This window comes from Triturus cristatus, chromosome 3_1 (genome assembly GCF_964204655.1).
Source record: "Triturus cristatus chromosome 3_1, aTriCri1.1, whole genome shotgun sequence".
Lineage (NCBI taxonomy): Eukaryota > Metazoa > Chordata > Amphibia > Caudata > Salamandridae > Triturus > Triturus cristatus.
In genome coordinates this window covers 516,187,318-516,208,638 of record NC_140583.1, presented here as the reverse complement: position 1 = coordinate 516,208,638, position 21,321 = coordinate 516,187,318, and the positions used below count along the sequence as shown (strand labels likewise).

The 21,321-nt window shown below is 41.3% G+C and overlaps 1 protein-coding gene across 1 annotated transcript in view; it reads right to left on the bottom strand.

Moving 5' to 3' along the window:
* Positions 1-21,321, bottom strand: part of LOC146860516 (gonadotropin-releasing hormone II receptor-like) — a 316,761-nt gene that overhangs the window by 193,409 nt on the left and 102,031 nt on the right. Inside the window, exon 3 of the mRNA XM_085646353.1 lies at positions 753-1,395. Coding sequence (XP_085502479.1) covers positions 753-1,295 — 543 coding nt within the window. The 5' untranslated portion in view covers positions 1,296-1,395. The remainder of the gene's footprint in view (positions 1-752; positions 1,396-21,321) is intronic.

The window sequence follows — 21,321 nt, the reverse complement described above, 5'->3', positions numbered from 1 at the left end:
GGGGGCGCCGCGTTGTGCTTTACCAAACACAAGTCCATTCAAGTTGCTGGCTAACACGGTGCATCCAGACCGAGAGGGCGTGTCAGAAGCCAGTGCCTGCAGTACCGGCGAAACATAAAGTCCAAATCCCCACTTCTGAAGAAAAGAAGGGTCTGACACAACCAGGATGCATACAGGAGGGTTTATTCCAGGGTAAGTTATATATATGAAATTCGATGTTTTGTACAACTCTATTTTTTACAGCGATATTTTTTCCTGATATTATTGTACTTACCTGTTTAGGTATAGAGAGTTGAGAGTTTTGAATTCTATATTTTTGCATCAATACTTTTTACTTCTGTATTTTTAACATCAATATTTTGTCAGTGAACCGTACAGAGTCAGTCCGCTCCTTTGGATGGGTGAAAGGGGGTCTCATGCATCACCCAGACATCCCACTGCTGGCAGGCACAGTCACTCATTGCACCTGCCAGCTGGGGGATCAATGTCATGAAATGTAGGCGGGTCCTGCCTGCAGAGAGAAAGACGGAACGTCTGCTTCAAACAGAAGGTCAGATTACAATGATGCGCTGTCCTAAGGGCCCACTTTTTTTAATAGGTCACACTATCTCTGTTTTGCACAGCCCACCTATTTAAAGGTGAGCCATGGTACAAACAGGGACTGTGAGTCCTGTCTATAAAACGGCCCAAGGATCACAAAGACATTAAGAAATCCAAAATAACACATTTTATACAAAAAAAGATCTCATTACCTGAGGCATGGACAGTAGAGCACTCATTAGCCAGGCCACACACAACATGATCTTGTTCTTCTTCTTCGCATCGCTGATAGCAAGTGGATGGAGGATGGCGGACTGCCGGTCAATGCTGATCACCACGGTGACAAACGCACAGGAGTACATTGAGAGAAGCTTCAGGAACATCAGGAAGCGGCAAGCCAAGTCCCCTGCCTGCCACTGCAAGGTTATGTTCCAGACCGCATCCAGTGGCATGACCACGAAGGTCACCAGTAAGTCGGCTGCGGTCAGATTCAGGATCAGAATCCTCACATGGGACCTCTTCTTACGGCTGGTGCGGGCAGCAGCCCACAGCACAGCTAGATTGCAAAAAGCTGAGACAGCAAAGATGGCAAAAGTGATTATTACACGTGCCTTGGCAGCCGATGTGAATGTGGGCAGCTGAAAGCTGCTGCGGCTTCTGTTCTTCAAGTAATCCTCGGGGTCCAGCACACATGTGCTGTTCAGTAGAAGGAGGCTGGAGCAGTACATGATGTCTAGAACGTGTGTGTTGTTCATCCTTGAAGAGTATGAGGAAATCTACTATTTACACCGAGGTGTTCAAGTGGAAGAGGCCATAAAGACCCTTCAGGTGAAAGCATATCCCATCGTTCCAAAACTGTAAAGAGAGCAAAGATACACCAGTTATAAAACAAAACATGACATCCATGTACATCACAAACATCAAAGTGGGTCTTCCCAGATTAAATGTATGCCAAACTTGTAGAATATTTCTACATTTTCCAAGACGTTAAGGCAAAGCTTTTAGTTCTGCAACTTCTACTGTGCTAGTATTGATGCGCTCCATTTCAAGCAAAACCATTTATAATGCAGGAAAACATATACAATAATCTAAACAAGGCTTGCTAAAGAGAAAATGGAAGAATGTAGTCACCTTCCCAAGTCATGGGGACATTAAAGTTTTATTATGATGAAAGAGCTTGAATTTTGGCAAATAAATTCAAATTGATGAGGAGAGGATTTAGAAAGGGCTCATACAATCGAATCCACTGCTAGCAACCAGAGAAAAGGTTACTAGGATGGAAACTCTGGGCCCACAATCCAGAAAAAGCTGCATGAAAGAGACTATCATAGCAACATCCTCTTTCAAAGAAGTAAAGAAGTTTCGGTTTCATTTAGACCCCGGTGGAATACCACCAGCAGAGTAGCGGAGGCTCCACCCACTCCCAGCAGCCCACTGTCCTGGCTCGAGGCAACCTGCGAACAGGCCCTCCCTCTCCTGCTGTCACAGGGCTTGCACTCGCATCAGAAATAAAAGCTGTGGCGCGTTGTTGATTTTATGTGAGGTCCATTGTTGACTCTTCATGCCTACGGTTACTCGGGAAGGAAAAATCTACATCATGAAGACTTCCAAAATAAGGCGGGCCTTCCAATGCACCTGTGGTGGACGAGCCACTTTCAATATTTATTACGTGAGACATAAATGGAGCAGATGGTGAACACAATGAGCCGTTTTGCGAACTCTATATAGGATTTAGGAATTGCAAATCGGGTCAAGTCATTGCGAGTCTTCCTGGAGGCAGTCTGCTTGGCAACTAGTTTAAGGAAGGGCCTTACCAGGCTTACCTCCACGTCTCTTGTGAACAATAACCCACTGTTCTTAGACGGTACAGCACATCAAGAAACAGGTTTCTGCAGTTCACTTCACTTTCCCTTTTTTAGAAACAAACTCCTAAGCATGTATTTGTTAAATAGAAAAAGGATATTAAGGCCCTAGCATGTAGTGAGATCTCTCCCTGCCGATAGTTCCATAACTGATTTCCCTGTCCATGTCACAAGCCCCTATATTTAAGGTCACACCTCGCAAGGTTCATGAGCCGCTTGAGATATGTCCTTTCTGCAGAGAAAAAGATAACCGAAAGGCCCTTCCCACTGCCTCCTTTAAGCCTCACTCCTATGAGTATAAGAGGTGTTACTAGCAAATAGTAATATTTTAAAACGAACACAATGTCTACTCCAAATATTATTCATCAATAAAAGCGTAACCCGTCAGACTATTCTCACTCTCTACCTGTTGGCAATTTGTTACTTTCAGCTCAGTTAACGACCCCTGTAGTACCTTCCCGCAAGGTCTCCAGCACCGCAGCACGTGGTGCAGCTGTCCCTGCAGCATCTGGATTCTCCCTCTTTCCCTCTCTAATTGCAAGAAGTATTACAGCCATTAAGCCATAGCATCTCCATGGAGCTGGCAAGGGGACCTTTCGCTAGGAATCCTGCTGTAGGGCGTATTCTCAAGCAGCACAATTTGCAGAAGACATTGCTTTTATTTAAATCATAAAGAATGGTGTATGTTGCATTTAAAACCTACCCAGCACGCAAGCCAGAATCCTTGCAAAGATGCAGAAAGGAACATTTCACCTACAAGCTGCAATTAATAATGTGGAATGTGGAAATTGAATATTTGTCTTCCTTTCAAGCCGCAGCGTAGCCGAGTTGTGTGGAACCAAAGAACGACAGTATGGACACAATACTATTCTGTAAAACACACTTCAACACACAAACCAAACACATCGACAATGTATGTAGTGTGTTGTACATCATCAAAAAATTAGATAGGGGCCAATTGTATTCCACACTTGGGTCCTCCATGCTTCAGGGAAAATCTGCACTGGGAAGACCCTCCCCCCCAACCATTCCCCCCCCCATCCAAATAGGTAGACATCCGGAATCACCAAAGGTTGCATTCAGTTGACGGTTGGTGTCACTGCCAATGATTATGTACCAGTAGAGCCAGTTGAGGTTTAAACGGCACACAATTAGAAGTTTCATTGCCTTTAAATTGAGGGACAAACAACCTATGGGCAGGATCCGCACCAATTCAGTGCTGCGCTCCTCCTTAGCCAATCTGTAAATGAGCTCTTTCAGCTATTACTACGTCAACTGATATTACATAAGATGACTTTGAGAGGCGGCAGTGTGCAACTATCTAGAGAAAGAAGCCAGGAAGAACTGTTACAAATGTTTTGGAGAAGTGTAGCCCAGGGCCTTTGTCTACAAAGTACAAATATTGAGGCAAAAATAACAAAGACAAACTGGATGGACAACGGCTACTCTATATCTAACAGTAACTGGACTTCTGGGCCAGAATAGAACTCAAGGTACTCGGTCAAGTCTTTCAGAAACACTATGATAGGGTGAAAACTGTAAGAAAGCCAATTGCTATTTCATTGTCTCTCTAAAAGCTTAGCTAACTAGTACTTGACTGACAGGTCAAAGGCTAAGATCTCAGACCCAACATGTTTCGTTCCGAAGGTACTCCACCATCTATGATCCTGGTTGACACCTTCTTTAAAGAGGGGGCTTAATACATTTAACTACAAACCTCCCATACCTATGTTCTTAGACAAACAGCATCACCAAAACATCGACAGGAAGCCCTTTACTGTTGCCCAGAGCTCTAATTGAGATATTCTGATGGATTTAGTCCATATTTGGGAAACTCAAGAAGTGAATTGACAATGACATCCTGTTCACCAACCAAGGAGGCTTGAAGTCAAGATTACCAATAATTGACCAAATGTTCAGCCTAGTTTCAATTCTGCCTTCAACATAATGAATTAGGGGGTGGAGGAGGTCAAGTTGGATCCAATGCAGATGGAGACTAATCTGCAAATCCTCAACAGGCCTATACTCTGGCACCACCACACAGGCTCATATTGGTACAGCAGCCAATATGACCAGGACATTCCAATTAGATTAGTCAAATAGAAGTATCTGCTGATCTCAATCCTACTTTGTTTCTGAATCCACAATATGTACAGTGAGGTTATGGCCACAGTCAAAGATGTCTCACACATTTATAGATTGCCAGTGCCCTTATTTTCTCTATATTAAGACCTCAACCTTTTTAGCACAAACACATAGACCCTTTTACAACAGCAAAACTGAGCCATACTGTAAAACATCAACATGCAGATTAACAAGATCAAAACAAGAAAAATTATATTGTGCAGATAACACCACAATACATCACAGATTACATTTAGCATGGAAAACAATTATTGAAGAAGTGATGGGAGAAACTGGGTTACTGGTAGAGGGGGGTGAACCCCTACTCAAGCAACAACCACATTCCTTGTCAGGGTGAGGCAGAAGAAAACACCAAGTTAACCTGTTGCTCAACATTCTGGTAGCTTGGCACGGAGCAGTGTGGCTTAATTCAAAGGCAATGTGTAGAGTATTTAAGCAACACTTCAAACAGTAACGAAGTGAAAACACAACACAAGAAATATAGCCTACCAATTTAGAAAAATAGACCAACATTTAATAAATGAATCAAGACCATAACAACAAAGATCCAATTAGTAGAAGAGGAAATATGCAGTTTTTAAGATTTACATGACAATAGCGCCAGAAAGCCCAAAGCTTCACTCGTGGCTATCTGGGCTTCCAAGACCGGTAGAAAGGCAGAAGTTCAGGCTGACTGCGATGGAGCACGAGTTGGTTACAGGGACCAGGTTAGTCCAGCTAAAAAGTTACCTTCTCAGTCCAGCACAAAGAGTCCCATTCATGGTGAAGAGGGATGAGAGAAACAGGAAAGCATTGCAGACAGTCATTGATTTAGCACTAAGGGCAGGACTGGCATTGTGAATGGTCATCACTGTAGCGTGAAGATCATGTTGTCATCATGGGCATTTAGATTGGAGCTTCGCGATGGTGTTGTAGAATGAAGGATTGGGTTGATGGAACTTCGCACTAGCAGACTGTGTGAGTGACAAGGTTTTGGCATCAACTGACCCGTTCTCGCTTACGAAGAGTCCAAAAACTTCTATTCAGCCACACTGAGGCCACATCAATGGCCCAGGATCTGAGAGGTAGTACTTGGTGCGGGGAAGTGGTTCAGATGGTTGGGAGCCTGTCATGTCCCCATAGCTCTGAACAGGAGGCCAGCAGACTAGCCCTTGGAGTCACTCTGGAAGTCCTGCATTAAGGTGCAGGTCAAATCCCTCTGACACAGGCAGGAGGCAGCGGTGCACCAAGCACAGCAGTCCTTCTTTCTGGCAGATTATGCACTGGTCCACAAGTGTGCTGAAGAGTTGGTGTCTGAGGTCCAATATTTATACCAGGTGCCTCCTTTGAAGTGGTAGAAGCTTCTGGAGGCTCCCCTTTGAAGTGCACAGGTTTCCTGCCTCACCCCTGCCTTGGCTCCAGACTAATTATAGGGGGTATGCAGCCCTTTGTGTGTAGGCAGGACAGAGCCTATTTAAGTGTAAGTAGGGCTGTGCCCAGCTTTTCCCTCGCTTCCTACCAGTGATGGCCCATCCAGGCATATCTAAGGTCTCTCTTGTGTGTGATTGTCTAAGAGGAATACACAAAGTCCAACTGTAAACTACACCCAGTCATGTGACCCAGTTACAGGGTGCAAGCGCTAAATGGCTAGGGCAGGAAAATGGCAATGTTCTAAAAGTGTCATTTTCATAAGTGTAATTTAAAACCCAACTTTACCATAAGACCGAATTTTTCATCACAATCCAAAAGACACCAACATGAAATGCTTATCTGTTCCCATTTGGAGGTTACAGCTTATTAAATGTAATGAGGAATCCAATGTTATCCCATTGGAGAGGTAGGCCTTGCAGTAGTGAAATACAAATGTAATAGTTGTTCACTATCAGGACATGTAAAACTTAAATCTACTTGTCCTACACTGCACCCTACCCTGTGGGCTGTCCAGGGCCTACCCTAAGAGAAGCATATGCATTGAAAAGGTAGGTTTGGACCTGGTGAAAGGTTTTTTTGCCAGGTTAAAATGGCAGTTTAAAATTGTAGATTAACAGACTTACCCTTTGGATTTACTCAAATGCCTCCCATCATACAATTACAACCAATGTATACTGAACCAAAGACAATCCCGCAAGAGGAGACGTTACGCTCCGTGCAAGGTAAGAAACTGTGAACCCTGTACAGAAGAATAGAGTGGAGCTTAACCAAGATAACCTCAGTATGCAGGGACTTTCTGTTTAACAATATAAATGACTTGTAGCATAGCGTGATTTGATAACGTTTAAACATTGCATCCTAGGAACAAGGATAGTTAGAATACTATGTACTTTCCACTAAGGAACACAGCGGTTTATTAAATGGAGGCGGCGCTATGGCTAGACGTGCTTGATTACAATAACACAATGATTTGCCAGCATTGACGTAGAACATTTTAGGAAGTAGATTGTAGAGTCTCGCTGAAATGGGAGACAAGCGGACCTTGCCAGGTAGCTATATATTTAAGGGGAACTTACTCGACCTTATGGGTCGACCAATGATATGCTTAACCATAGAGCTATGTGATCCCCAGTTTTGGCGACCACTTGTAAATTTTAATAATAACAAGTATCCGTTTTATGTATAAGTGAGGTAGTGTATTCAGATACGTGATATTAGAGTATAAAATAACCACTATGCGATCCAGTTCACCTAAACACATAATTCATAGGGTATTTAGCCAATTTAGGTTATCAGCATCTAATGAACAGCTTTTTAAGCGAGTATGTATTGATCCGGTTCCTTTAGATCCGCAATTAAATGAGACATCCTTCTTAAACCCTAGGAACTGGTCTCTGCTTCAATTAAACACGAGCAGGATTACCACCGGTATCGGAAAAAAGTGAAATAACCACACTCCTTCGAATTTAATGGGAAGGTGAGGAAATAAACAAACAAGCATTGTTTGTGTGTCTTAAAGGTGAGTCATCTCACGTACTAATACAACTTGGGTTCGTTAACTGCTTGGAGACTAATATCGGTCCATATACAATTTGTCCCAACAGCATCTAATTAATATGAAACGATCTCTTTGAATGGATATATGTGACTTGGACGAGCGGTTCTTAAAGATACATGTGCAATATTAGGGTGAGTGGTCCTTATTATCTCGAAATTAAAAGTTAACAACAATCAAGAAATGAGATAAAAAGAAAAAACATTTTTTTTTTTAAATTGTAAATCCTTATATATGTTTGTTTCTGATTTAATAATTAGGATAAAGTGAATAGACACGCCATTCTGGTCAATTAAGGATTACGACCATATAGCCTTATCTTTGTGTAAGTATATGCACACAATGAAATATGGGTTAATTGCAGATATTTCACCACTATTTCTATGGTGTTACATAAAATCTAAGGGGAACCTTTTGGGGTCCTTAGAAATATATGTCTCCCTTGAAACTTATTAAGCAATGAATCTTGGGAAGACAAATGATTGTAAATAGTAACTTTTTACCCTTGATGCTATGATTTAACCAACCAACGGGGTGTAGTAGGCAATGCCATATTAAGGTTAAATAATGTGGTTACCCTTTTTTAGTACGAAGTGCAGTTTTTCTGTACTTTTGGAACCAATCATTGTATCATAGGAAGTGAATTGCTCTATTTTTCTTAGTCATCCATAGTCAAGTATATTGAACCAAAGAAAAGATTTAGTAATATAAGCACATGAATGTAATATAATTGCATGTATTCCCTCTTTTGTAGATTGACTGTGCTTGGTATTGAGAGCTGTTTTTAAATATTGGTCCTGAAGAAGGTGTTACGTATCATACTTTACACCGAAACGCGTCGACAAGAGGACACAATTGTATCTGTGTTTTTAAAATCTTTTATAAAAAATGTTTTGATTTGCATATGAAATGTTTTACTTTATTTTTTGATTTAATTATGTGCAATTAATGATTAGAATTGTTAAATGTGAATTATTTTAATGAATTGTCATGTTTCTATATAAATGGTGTTCATAAAGATGTTTACTTCAATGTACCAAACAACTGTGGATATATTACTGTAAAACAGTTTGGGATACAAAAAAGTTTTAAACAAAGCAACAATATACCTGACTTTCATTGTGCTAAGATCTTTCAGACTTCGTGTCTTTGGTGCAGTATACATTGGTTGTAATTGTATGATGGGAGGCATTTGAGTAAATCCAAAGGGGAAGTCTGTTAATCTTGAATGTTTTATGTACCCGGTCCCTTTTGGTTAAACCTGGGAAACTCTCTCTTTGTATTTAGTTTAAAATTGTATACACAGGCTGCAATGGCAGGCCGGAGACACGTTTAAAGCACTTCTTACGTGGGTTGCATAAAAAAGTGCTACATGCCCACTAGGATCATATAATTTACAGGCTCTGGGTACATGTAGTGCCACTTTGCTAGGAACTTAAAAATAAATTAAATATCCCATTGGAGATTTCACCATGTTTTAAGGAGTGAGCACATGCACTTTAGCACTGGTTAGCACTGACAAAGTCCATCGAGTCCTAAGGACAGCAAAAACAGGATCAGCCAAAAAGGGGGGAGGAAAGCAAATAGTTTGGGGGAAGATCACCCTAAGGCGACAGGTCTAACACACGGAAAATCTGACGCTCTATACCAAAACTTTCTGCCAGAGGACAGTAAAACCAAGGCAACAGGTAGTGCCACTTTGCTAGGGACTTACAAATAAATTAAATATGCCAATTAGGTATAAGCCAGTTCTGCCAGGTTTTATGAGGAGAGCACAAGCACTTTAGCACTGGTTAGTGGTGGCAAAGTATTCAGATTCCTGAAGCCAGCAAACATGAAGGCAGCAAAACAGGAGGGTTGAAGGCAAAAAGTTAGGGGGAGAAGCATGCAATGTATGCCGGGTCTAAGATAACAAGCAATATAACTTCAAAATATCACATCTTCTCCCCTGTTAATATTATCAATAAAGCAGAGACACCTGCAATGGCACTAAGGACCTCAGTTAGAGTTGTGGTTTTCCTGAAAGTGAAGCATGCACTGTGGCGTTCCTGATAGTGTCAATGATGGTTTCAGAGGTGCCATCCGATTTAGGATGTCCCTCTGAACACCATTCCACTTGTGTTTTTTTCGCTCCTGGATTGTTATGTCAAACATGCGGAGCCTAACTGAAAAATCCCCGAACTATCCATCATACTTTGGGAGAAAACTCTCAGTGTTAAGGGGCATCATTTATAAGATTTACAAATAAAGATCCCCTGTTTAGTGGACTGTGATCAGAAATAAGGTAAGAGGTGGATGGTGTCCTACCTAAGGTTCAGTGAAACAATGTACTCCGAGATATCATTACATAACATGTATTTGTAAAGTGCACATTCACCGCAAATGAATAAAAGATGTTTATTGTTACCCATTTTAATGGTACTTATTTTATCAACCTCAGAAGGATGAAAGGCTGAGTGGACTCACTGGGATTTGAACTTGTGACCATGAGGTCAAACACAGGCCCCTACACTGGACACATTTGTCCACTAAGCTACTAGACCTAATCACCCAATCTGGTGGACATATTTTGATTTAACGGGGGATGGAGTGGTTCTCTAGCAGCCGGCTTGCCCAAATGTAAGTGATGCTGAAAGTCACTTCTCAAGGAGATATGATATGACAATTTTCCTGCAAGTCAAAAAGATCTTAGAAGCCACAAATAAAACAGTATGGTCTGCTTAACAAAACTGTGAGACTTTTCTACAGGATCTGAAACAGTACGGCAAGCTATACTGCCAAAATGACGTCCAAGGGTGTACTGATAAATCTTGCATAATTAGAGCATCGGCGACTAGTACAAATCCCCTATAAACCTTCAGGATCCAGTATCTTGGTGCAGGATAAATCATTGCTGTTGGCCTGCTAGCTGAAATATTCCAGGGACTGCATGGAAAAGAAGAAGAACACAGGTGGATTCTGATCGGGGTAACGCTTAAATACATTTATTCAACTGGTAATTTTGCCAGGCCACACCCAAATTTATTTTTGCTCACTGGTGTTCAGCAATATTCTCCCATATTTCCCTTAGCCAGTCTCCTACATTTCCCTCATGCCTTTGTTTCTCGTTTGCATCTTGGCAATGTCTTCTAACGAATGGAAATATGTGTAAAGTTTTAGATCCTTGCACCTTTTTTATTTTTAGGATGAATTCAGTTGTTATATTTTTATTTGTATAGTATGAAAGGTGCACTGCAGAAGCTTCAATGAAATGAAATTTAATGAAATTTTTCAATAGACATTCTATTATCTCAAAATGTTGAAGCAGATGAAGCTGCTCTCGTCTAAGAATCACCTTACCGCCAGAGCCTTGTAGTATCTCAAATCAATTACTGCAGGGTGTATCACTCAGGCCTACCGGGGCTAAAGTTACTGTGTACAGTATGATAAAAAAAAGGTTTGTACTGAAACACGTTTTTAGATTTAGGCATTGACCTATATAGTGAAAGGATTCATGCGGTATGGGTTCTTCCAATCTAACAAAATTTAACCTTTGAGTATGCCTAGTTTGGAGAAGATTATATAAAAAAAATCTAAAGTTACAGGGAGGGACCTGGAGGAAATTTGTGATTTTTCCATAGATTACTTTATCCAGAAGTAAGTATGAAATGTCAAATGAAATTTTGAGGACTGGTTGGCTTGATAACGTTTTCCACAGTGGCATTGTATTTATTAAGAAAAATGTAAGTGGCAACTGGAAATATTCCAGTGCTGTATGTGTAATTTAACACTCACAAGCATTGAAATTTTGTTTGGTCTCTAATGCCCACTGACCAGAACTGGCAATGTTTGTTAACATTTCACAAGCTGGTTGCCTGGATATCTTCAAATGTTTTTTTTCTTGCGAAAATCACACTATGGATTTAAAAGAATGCATAATCTGGAAAACCAATGCTGCCTTATGCCTTGAGAACATCAATTTAGGCAGATCTCCCAACTTCAGATTAAAGATGAAAAATCCCCCAAGGATTCACCCCACACCTTCCTTCTCAATAAAGTTAGTCCTGGCTGGTGCGTGAAAAAAAATTACCTTGAGTTTGCTTCAAGGGTTTCTATGTCCCACATGCCTAATGCCTGGACAAGAAGAAGATTATCAAAAAAGCACTAGCACAGCTGGTAAGTCTTGGCTTTAAAAGGGTGATATTTTGGATTTGCCTATGTGTACTTGTGTAGACTTAAACAATTTCCAAAATTGTCAGTAGTGAATGATGATGCATGCAGACACATAAGCGGCCATTTTGGAATGGGTTTTTCAATAAAGAAAAACACTCCAAAATGGCCAGTTATGCATGTGATGCATTGTAAAACATCAATGGCCATTTTGGCATTTTTCATTCAATATTCCAAGATGATTGATGGCCATTTTAGACCGGTGAAACAAGTAATGCCAAAACCAATAGGTCCAGTTTTGATGCGTTTCAGCCAGAGACATGGCTTAAAAAAACTGTGTCAAAGAAAATAAGAGGCAAAGAAAGAAGTAGGTTGTACAGAGCTCTGGCACAGACAGTCTGTTCATATTTGTACATTCTAGTGTTTGCATTTGGTAGGATGATAAAGCCAGGTCTAGTGCTTGTTTTATAGTCTTATTAGGAGAAAAGCCACACATATACCAATTCTCCTAGAATGCAGGATTACTGGTTTATTACAACTCTGATTTAAATCCTTTTACTTTCTATGTTCACTAGCCACACCTGAATAAAGAAAAAGAGAGAAAGAAGAAAGGGATAAAAACTGTATCAACACACATAATGTAGGGTATAGGCGGATTTTTGGAAAGTGGGTTATTGGTAAGGGTATGTATGCGCCTACCACTAGTAATAAGGCCACTAACATGGAATAGGGTTCAGTAAAGGTCTCAGTAAATTAGCCTCTTGATCAACCCTTGGTAGCTGACAACGAGCAGTCAGGCCTAACTTAGAAGACAGGAGTGTAAAGCATTTAAAAACACAAATACTTAAAATAAGTAAGACACGACACACAATAAAAATCTCACACCAATTTATGGAAATAGTAAATAATTTTATCAACAAATAGACACCAAAATCACAAAAATCCAATGTAGGGAAACAGAGATATGATTTTTTAAGGATTAACCACTTCATAGTGCTTAAAAACAAATAGCGCCACTCTGGGATATCGGGTCGTGCTTGGCCGGGACAAGGTTTAAGTTTTAGGCAGACCGTGATGGAGCCCTGGTTGGATACACTAAGCAGGATGCCTCAGTCAAAATGTTGCCTTCACACTTAGAACCTGTTCTGGAGCTTTTTCTTCTGACAGCACTTGACCCTCCTCAGTAGGCCGGATTTGGTGAGGATTTGCCAGCTTGATTTTCTGTGAGGTGGGGATCAAATTCTGGAAGTCCAGAGCTCAGGATATCTCAGCGCATAGCCACTTCCTCCAAAGTGTGACATCATCTTCTCCCAGAAAATGCTATTCCTCCAAAATCCATCATGGCTAACATCTCAGCAGACCAGTATGAGCTAGCTAAACCAACTGACAGTGTGGCTCATTTCCATAAGCTCCCCCTCCTCACATCAACAAATTCCTCCCCCAAGCCCGGCTGGCTGGCATTATAGCCTGTTCTCTCTGTCTTTGAAGACCATAATTTATGGCCCATCCCCCTGCTCGGGCATTCCTTTGCAGCTGCAGAACTCCCTCCATCAGATAACCTCTGCTCAGCCAAGACACTTATCACCTAATCAAGGCAGCCTGGCTAATCCTTTTAAAGCTGACCAATCAGGGAAGACTGCAGGGAGGATGGACTTTGGCTCACAGAAATGGCTTACTTATTTTCTGTACAAGTTATGATAAATTCAACAATAGCAAACTGTTGGATTTATCAATACCATGCCGTTAAGTCTTTGAAAGATATTTTATTGCCTTCCTAGCAATATTTATGCATGCATAAAATATTACAATGTTAGCCAATCGGCCTAGTGTCTTTAATGTGGAAAAAATAAAATGGCCAGATTTCCCTCACCAGGGTTTATAAATCTTCTTTTATAAGGACCCTGCTTAAACCTCCATGATCCCCCACCACTGGGACACCTAGGGGAGACCTTAGGGGTACCAAATATATAAAATAATGTCGATTATAACTTCTAAAGTGCCCATAGCACCAAAGTTTAGTTTGCAGTAAATTTACTTTTAAAAGTAGTGCTGCAGAGAACGGCTGCTTTTAAAATGACTTCAGGCACTCAGCAGTGCACGAATGCAAGTGCAAAAAAGGCTGCTTGCCTCTAAACTTTCATGCTCTATTATATACTAGGGTCTTATAGGTAGTTTAAATCCCTCTTTCCTATTATCTACCAGTGACTTATAGGATAGGTCATGCCAATTGTAAGAATTTAGTTTTAACGGCAGTCTGAAAGGCAAGGCTGCATTTAAAATTACAGCCACACATGCAAAGTGCATACACCCTGCTGGCTTCTGAACCTCCATCCATTGTTATCTAATAGGGGCTTACAGGTAGATTAATCCCCCTTGCCCTATTACCTACTAGGAACTCATAGTATCTGTGAAGCCCAAATCCTTGCCTAATCTTCTGACTTTCAGGAAGGCGCTAAAAACCTGGCTTTTTACTTCTTACTAACAGGTTTTTTCATGTTTTGCTTTTATCCTGGTTGCTACTCAGCTAGCGCCAAGACACCTAATTGTTATTCGAGGGCTTTCTAAATCCTCATAACATAACATAACATAACATTTCCTTCGGTCGATCGTTTGCCGTACATGTGCTGGCCAGCTCACAGGGGTGGGCATAAAAAGCATTAATGGACTCGCCCTCATGTTGGCGGGCCTCGCCGAGCTTGAATCTTTCAAAATCTGGATTCAGTTGCAGGTCAAAATGCATGTTGAAATCTCTCTCCGACGCATGTAGTCATCCGCCGCACCTATGTTAGGGTGGTGTTCAAATAATTTATAGATTTCTTCCCCCGTATATTGAAGCAACAGGGAGTGCTTGCCTGCACCATCATTCTCGTGGGTGTCAATGAAATAATTGTTCAGTCTCCCCACCTATATTTTCCACCTTGGCACAGTTGGGTCAACAAGCTCACTAAATGGTTGAAGTGATGGAGCAGGGTTTTTACTTTAAACCCAAATATCTGTTTCATTTTCGTATGTTATTGTTAAAAATACTACTGATTAATTAATAATTACTAAAGTTTTGTCGAGTCTTGTTTAACCAACCTTATTAACAAAAGAATTACACGTGGGAATGCTATTGCACGGCTACAATAATAAGTAAACTAAGTTGGTGAGCAAATTGACAGAATAAATGTTGCTTATGTGATGTTATTGTGTTTTGCGCTTATAATTAATATGCATTAATGGCTTTTGATGTCGCAAATTGCTAGATAAATACATACACATAAGGGTATTAGCAGAGGAATAACACTGTATAATCATTTCCGTGCAGTAATTATGTTTTGTGTTTCCTTTTACTTAAGTTGACCATTGCGGCCTGCTATAAAATGGCCACCACCCGCAGCCTACATTCGAGTAGATGAATAATTTGAAAAGAGGCTTTGCGCTGACTGCGACCCTGTCCTTACCTTGAACTGAAAAGCCATGAACATGACGACAGATCTGGGAAAATTGCCAAACGCCCCTGAACATGAAGTATTGTTGCCAATCCAAATACCGAACTGATGAACTTATAATAGTCCCACGAATGAGATACATTTTATCCTAAAGAGACATCAGTGGAAGTAACGAAGTAGTTATGGACTCCTAATTTCCATTCATTATTTGAGACTATCAATGCGTGAGAAAACCTATTGTTGTATCCTAATGTACCAAGACGTCATCATTTCCACCATTCGACTGTTTTGTAAGATATGATTGCAACATTTGAAATGTAAATTTGGTATAAATATTAGTAGACTAGAGAGGTCTAGCGCCACTTCTTCCCGAACCAATGATCAGAGGTCCCGACGCTGACGGAGAAGACGGTGACTCTACATGACGGCTAGAAACTTTAACTACTTTGCTGAGGACCGGTTCTGACATAGAAAACGACTTTTAGCCAGAATAGGTAAATATGAAAATAATGATCTTGCATTTAATTGGCTTTTCTTGCAAAATTTAGATAAACAATATTCTGTTTGAATTACTGTGTCGGGTGGTTATTTTATTGTCATGTTTATTGAATTTACGAAGTGTTGAGATGTTTTACCAGATCTATAGCAACTAGTTGATGCCATTGACCTCAGGGTACATGCAGATTGGTTAGGTATTGAAAAGTGATTCCCCTTATACATGGAACGGATAGAGTGGTAGGATGAATGTTGGTGTTATGGGCCCCACCAGCGTGTGATGTGTGTGTGCGCGTGTGACTGCGAAATCACTCCGTCTGTGGAAGTAGAGGGGATTCGGAAGCTCCGATCTGCACCAGAAGCACACCAACCAGTGAGTGCTGTTGGGGTATTTGCCTCTGTTGTAGCTCTTGATGTGGTACAGCATTATCCTCATCTGCTATGGTCCCCAACACTCTGGGTGGTCTCCTCACTCACTTTGATGTTTTACAGTCTCTGGTGGACTCAGCATTTTAGGTTCCACCTTTGTGCGGCGTGGCTGGGGACCTAGGATAATATCCTCTGCCATCTCCTTGAAATCAGCCTGATCTTTTCAGTCTAATATTGCCCACAAGCCGCTCCTAGCATGGGTTCACCAGCCAGATTATTAGTGTGCCTCCAGGGACCACACTGAATTCACCATCGTCAGCCGGGGTATGACTGCCACTGCCTCAAGCCGCTCTGCACTTCCTCCCAGCGCAGGGCCATTTCTTCCCACGTAGCATGCCGCCGCCTGCACAGACAAGCGCACCAGGAGCCCCGACAGGGCTGCAGTAGGTGTGATTTGAAATGAGACATCTTGTGCTATCAGCATGGCCTGGCCAGGTGCTGCCTTCTCCTCGATGGGGCTGTAGTGCACCCAAATCCATGCAACCTCCGTACCTTGATTGTAGGCGTGTCAGCAGCCAGTGGCCACATAACAAGCAGAACAAAAGGGAACACAGCAAGCTGTTCCAACAGTTGCAGGACGGCTTTCTGTGCAGTGCAAGCGACCCCCTCGTCGCCAATGTGCAGGTGGGGCCTTACCACCTGCTCGCACTGATTGCACAGCCAGCCACCCACAGAGACAATGAACCACACCTTGTGCTGCAGTACGGGTAAAGCACCTTGTGTTGTCAAGGACCCCTTTATTTATCGCATCTTGCCACGCCCAGCCAGAGGATGTAGCACATCGACAACCGGGGCCCAGAGCTACCCCAAAAGAGTCTGGGTGGTTCATCGTAAAGGCCATCTGATTGAATGCTGTTACATTTCCTTATGCGATATGCATACCTAAAATTAAGGGGCATATTATCAAGCACGGCCTTAACATTATCACCGCTTTAGCGGCAGAAAACTGCCGCTAAAGAGGCGATAATGGGCTCGATAATATGCCCTGGAGAATTCCCATAGAAGCCCATGTTGACACCAGAGCATGGGCTTCTATGGGAATTCTCAAGGGCGTTTCTTGATACTATGCCCCAAAGTCGTTAATGTGATTTTGACAAGATTTGCATATAAACAGAAAGTCAAATTGGCAAATTCCTGATAGCCATTTAAGTGATTAAATATTCCTTCCGCGGAGGTAAATGTGAATCCTTTTTGTGACCTACTTGTTACTTGGTACAAAAAGAAAACTGGTTAATGCTCCTGCAGCTGAAATCAATGTGTAGCATTCAGGGACTCATTAGCATTTCAACATCCATCGGTAAATTAAATACCAGTGAGGAAATATACTTTTATACACTCTGCGCGTTGTGAGTGGTAGGGTTCCCACAATTATTGCAGCTAAAATAGCATTTGGATGGAAAATAATGATAGAAACAGCCAATTAAATATTTATGTGCCTAAATAAACAGATACCATTTGCAGGTGCAGAGTTTTGAAATGGCTCAGTGAACATCAGAGGAACATTAAGCAGACAAATAAATAGATTTGCAAATACCCATACACCAACTGTGTACCTCAAAACTCAGCAGTTTCATACACAGATGTAGAAGTTGCAATCTGATATTTTCTTCTGTCAATGCCAAGGAAATGTGAGTGAAGGTAACAAAGGGCACATACATGTAATGTTACTTTTTTTTTAAAGAATACTACATCACACAAGCGAAATTTGGTGTGGCAACGTATCACCCTCAATGAGGGGCAGCTTTTGTATTATGCCGGAAGTGGCTAAAATAAGCACAGTGACAGTACTGGTGGTGGAACACTTTTCAGAGTTGGGAGTTCTGACGCTTGTTTCAGTTTGCTGAAATCAAGATTCTTTGAAAATGATGAGTTGTTGAACAAATAGGTGCAGCAAATGAGCCATACACACAAATTAGCCATACACACCCCTTCAAGAGCACGAGTAAGGGATAGATCCCCAAGACATCTTAAATCCATGGGCTCTACTAGTGCATGTTGAAGCATGCTTTCCTCAATATAATGGCAACGTGAGGTGGGCTTATGATATAGTGGTATTTAATATGTTATAGCGGACACTTTCTCCTCTGAATCAGCACCTATGTGCAAGTACATCACCAGACACAGCTACGATTACCTGCTTCTCACAAACTACAGTGCTTAGACTTGAGGAAAATGACGGTCTCACAGCTAAAAACCCTACCATCAACCAACAAAATAGATTGAAGGAGGGCAATAAACTAATCTGTGTTGTCATCGATTGCAGCATGAAAACTGACTGAAATGAACTGGATTGAATTGAGGTTATAGAGATGTTTATGCTGCCCAAACATTGCCAAAGATGGATTTCAGTGTTAAGATTCTTTGCAATGAAAATAATTGATAGCTTATCAGAAACACGTTAGGATGTCACATATTTGCTTTATACCTAGTATTTGTAAAAGAGTAATAATAATTGACAGTAAAATCAATGTGTGTTGCTTTGCATCCTTTGACATTGCTAATGTGACTACATAATACTCCAGCATCATTGCTCATGTTATGTTAATGAACTTAAAATATTTCTGAAAGGTACAAAGCAAGCATAGAAAATTTTTTTGTCTTTGGATCTCAGTTATTGTTAGACCTGTCAGCTTTTGCCTGGGTTTTCCCAAACCTTTTGCCTCATTCCTCTATTTTTTCTGATCTTGTTTTTGTTGGCCTTATGGCTTTGCACACTTTACCACTGATGACCAGTGCTAAAGTGCACACGCTCAACTCCCTAAAACATGGTGAGATGGCTTAAACTCAAATAGCACATTTATTTGCTAGTACATCTCTAGTAAACTGGTATTACATGCAGCACATGTACCCAGTGCCTGTACATTATATGCTACTTGTGAGCCTGCAGCACTCATTGTGCCAACCGCTTAAGCAGTCCTTTAAACATGTCTCAGACCAGCCATTGCAGCCTGTGTGTACAGTTTTATAATATATCTTATGGCAGGCCTAAACCTTCCTGTGTATTATATAGATCCTCCCTGGGGAAGGCCCTAAATAGCCATAGGGGGAACAACCTTTACAACACAGTCATTACATCGCACTACAATTACAACACAGTCATTACATCGCAACATCCTTTACAATGCATGCCACTACAACGCAGCCATTACATTGCATGTCACTACAACGCATATCATTACAACGCATGTCACTACAACGCAGGCATTACATCGCATGTCATTACAATGCATACCCTTACAATGCACAGTACCCCTACACTATCCAACACTTACCCTACTGTTGCACCCCCTAGAGTTAGAATAGTAATTTGTACCCTTACACTATCCAACACTTACCCTACTGTTGCATCCCCTGGAGTTAGAATAGTAATTTTTACCCCTACACTATCCAACACTTAGCCTACTGTTGCACCCACTGGAGTTAGAATAGTAATTTTTACCCCTATACTATCCTACACTTACCTTAAATGCAATGTAATGGTATGTGTTGTAATGGTATGCGTTGTAAAGGTATTATGCGATGTAATGGAATGCGTTGTAATGGTAGTTTCTAAAAATGCGATGTAGTGGCATACAATGTAAAAGAATGCGTTGTAAAGGATGTTGCGATGTAATAACTGCGTTGTAAAGTCAAGTGTTGTAAATGTATGTGTTGTAATGTCATACAATCGCCATAGGGCAGTGTGGAGTGTATTTAAAGAGTTGGACATGTACTTTGATGTTTCAGATGCCCTGGTAGTGGAAAACCCCTTAAATTCATGTTTCCCTACTGCAAGGCCTACCATCCCATAGGATAACATTGGATTACCTGATTACATTTAATAAGTAATAACTTTGAATTGGGAGCAGGACGGAATGTCGTGTTTGATGTCTAAAGAATTGTAATTTAAAATCTTCTTTAGTGGTAAAGGTCACTTTTAGAAAGTTGGCAGTATGGGCTTGATAGAGGTGAGGAATTATCACCTACCACACTTACACATCACAAAGGCTCTGCCTCGGCATACTCACAGGGTTTCACAGTATTGTTTTGTGCCCCCAGACAAGCAGATACTTGGACAGGAAGGCAGAAAATTCCAAACACTTCCGGCGGTGGAAACCTGCAGATCTTTCTCCTACTTCAAAGCTGCCACCAAGTATAAATATTGAACCCTGAGACCCAACTCTTCAGTACACTCCTGGACTTGTGGATACAGAAAAATAACACCCTGCTGCACTGTTACTTGAGGCCTGCCCTGCTGGCTGAGAAGGAAGACTGGACCTGTGCCCTTAATTTCAGGCTGAAGTGACTCCAAGGGTCTGGCTGGCTGACCTCTTGTTGTGATCTACAGGGACATAACAAGCTCCAGATGCCTCCCTGCAACTGCCTAGCTGACCTGCTGCAACTGGATCTGTCAGGACCAACAATTTGACCTGCCTGAACCCTTCTGGTCTCTGCTAGAGTGAGTCCTGCGAGATCTGCACTTACACTACAGCATCAACAGCCCAAAGGGACTACCAACGCAAAGCTCCAGCAACAACCCTCTGTGAAGCCCATCAGACTAGAGCGATGACCTTCCGCAACGCCTGGCCTGCTCTTCGCACTACTGCAATGCCCATCCGCAAAGCCTTCCCTGTTCCTTGGAGGCCTTGTCCACTATGAACAAAATGCATCATACTAGATTTTATAAAATAACATTTTCAGGGGGACTAAGCTGGTCCATGTTTCCTAGCTGGACTCAATCATGGTCAGCCTAGACTTATGACTTTCACACGGTTTTACATGACCAGATAACCGCGAGTGGATCTTTGTGCGTTTAGGCTCTGTACTTAACCTTAAATCTTTAAAATTTCATATCTCCAGTTGTATTCATTGTATTTTTGTATTTTTTAGTCTCAAACAACATCTTAAATTTTGATCTATTTTTATAAATTAGTGTTGGAATTTTCTTGTGTGGTGTTTTATTTTATTACTGTTTGAAGTGCTGCATCAATACTTTACACATTGACACTAACTAATGCCTGCCTACTTTGTCCCAAGCTACCAGAGGTTTAAGCACACATGAATTTGGGGTTTGCTTGTGGCTTCACGCTGATAGGAATTGTGCTTGTTGCTTGAATAGTGCTTCACTCCCTATAGCCAGTAATCCCTATTTCCTACAGTTATCCTTGGACCAAGTCTTCCCATTTCATGTTCTTGATGGCCTCAGCGTGGGCGCCACTTAAGTTCAATATTATAAACCCTCGCACAATGTAATATGCGAAGACAAAAAATATTCATTCTTTGTTTTGATGTTGTGTGAAAATGAATGTCTCAATCAAATTGTTTG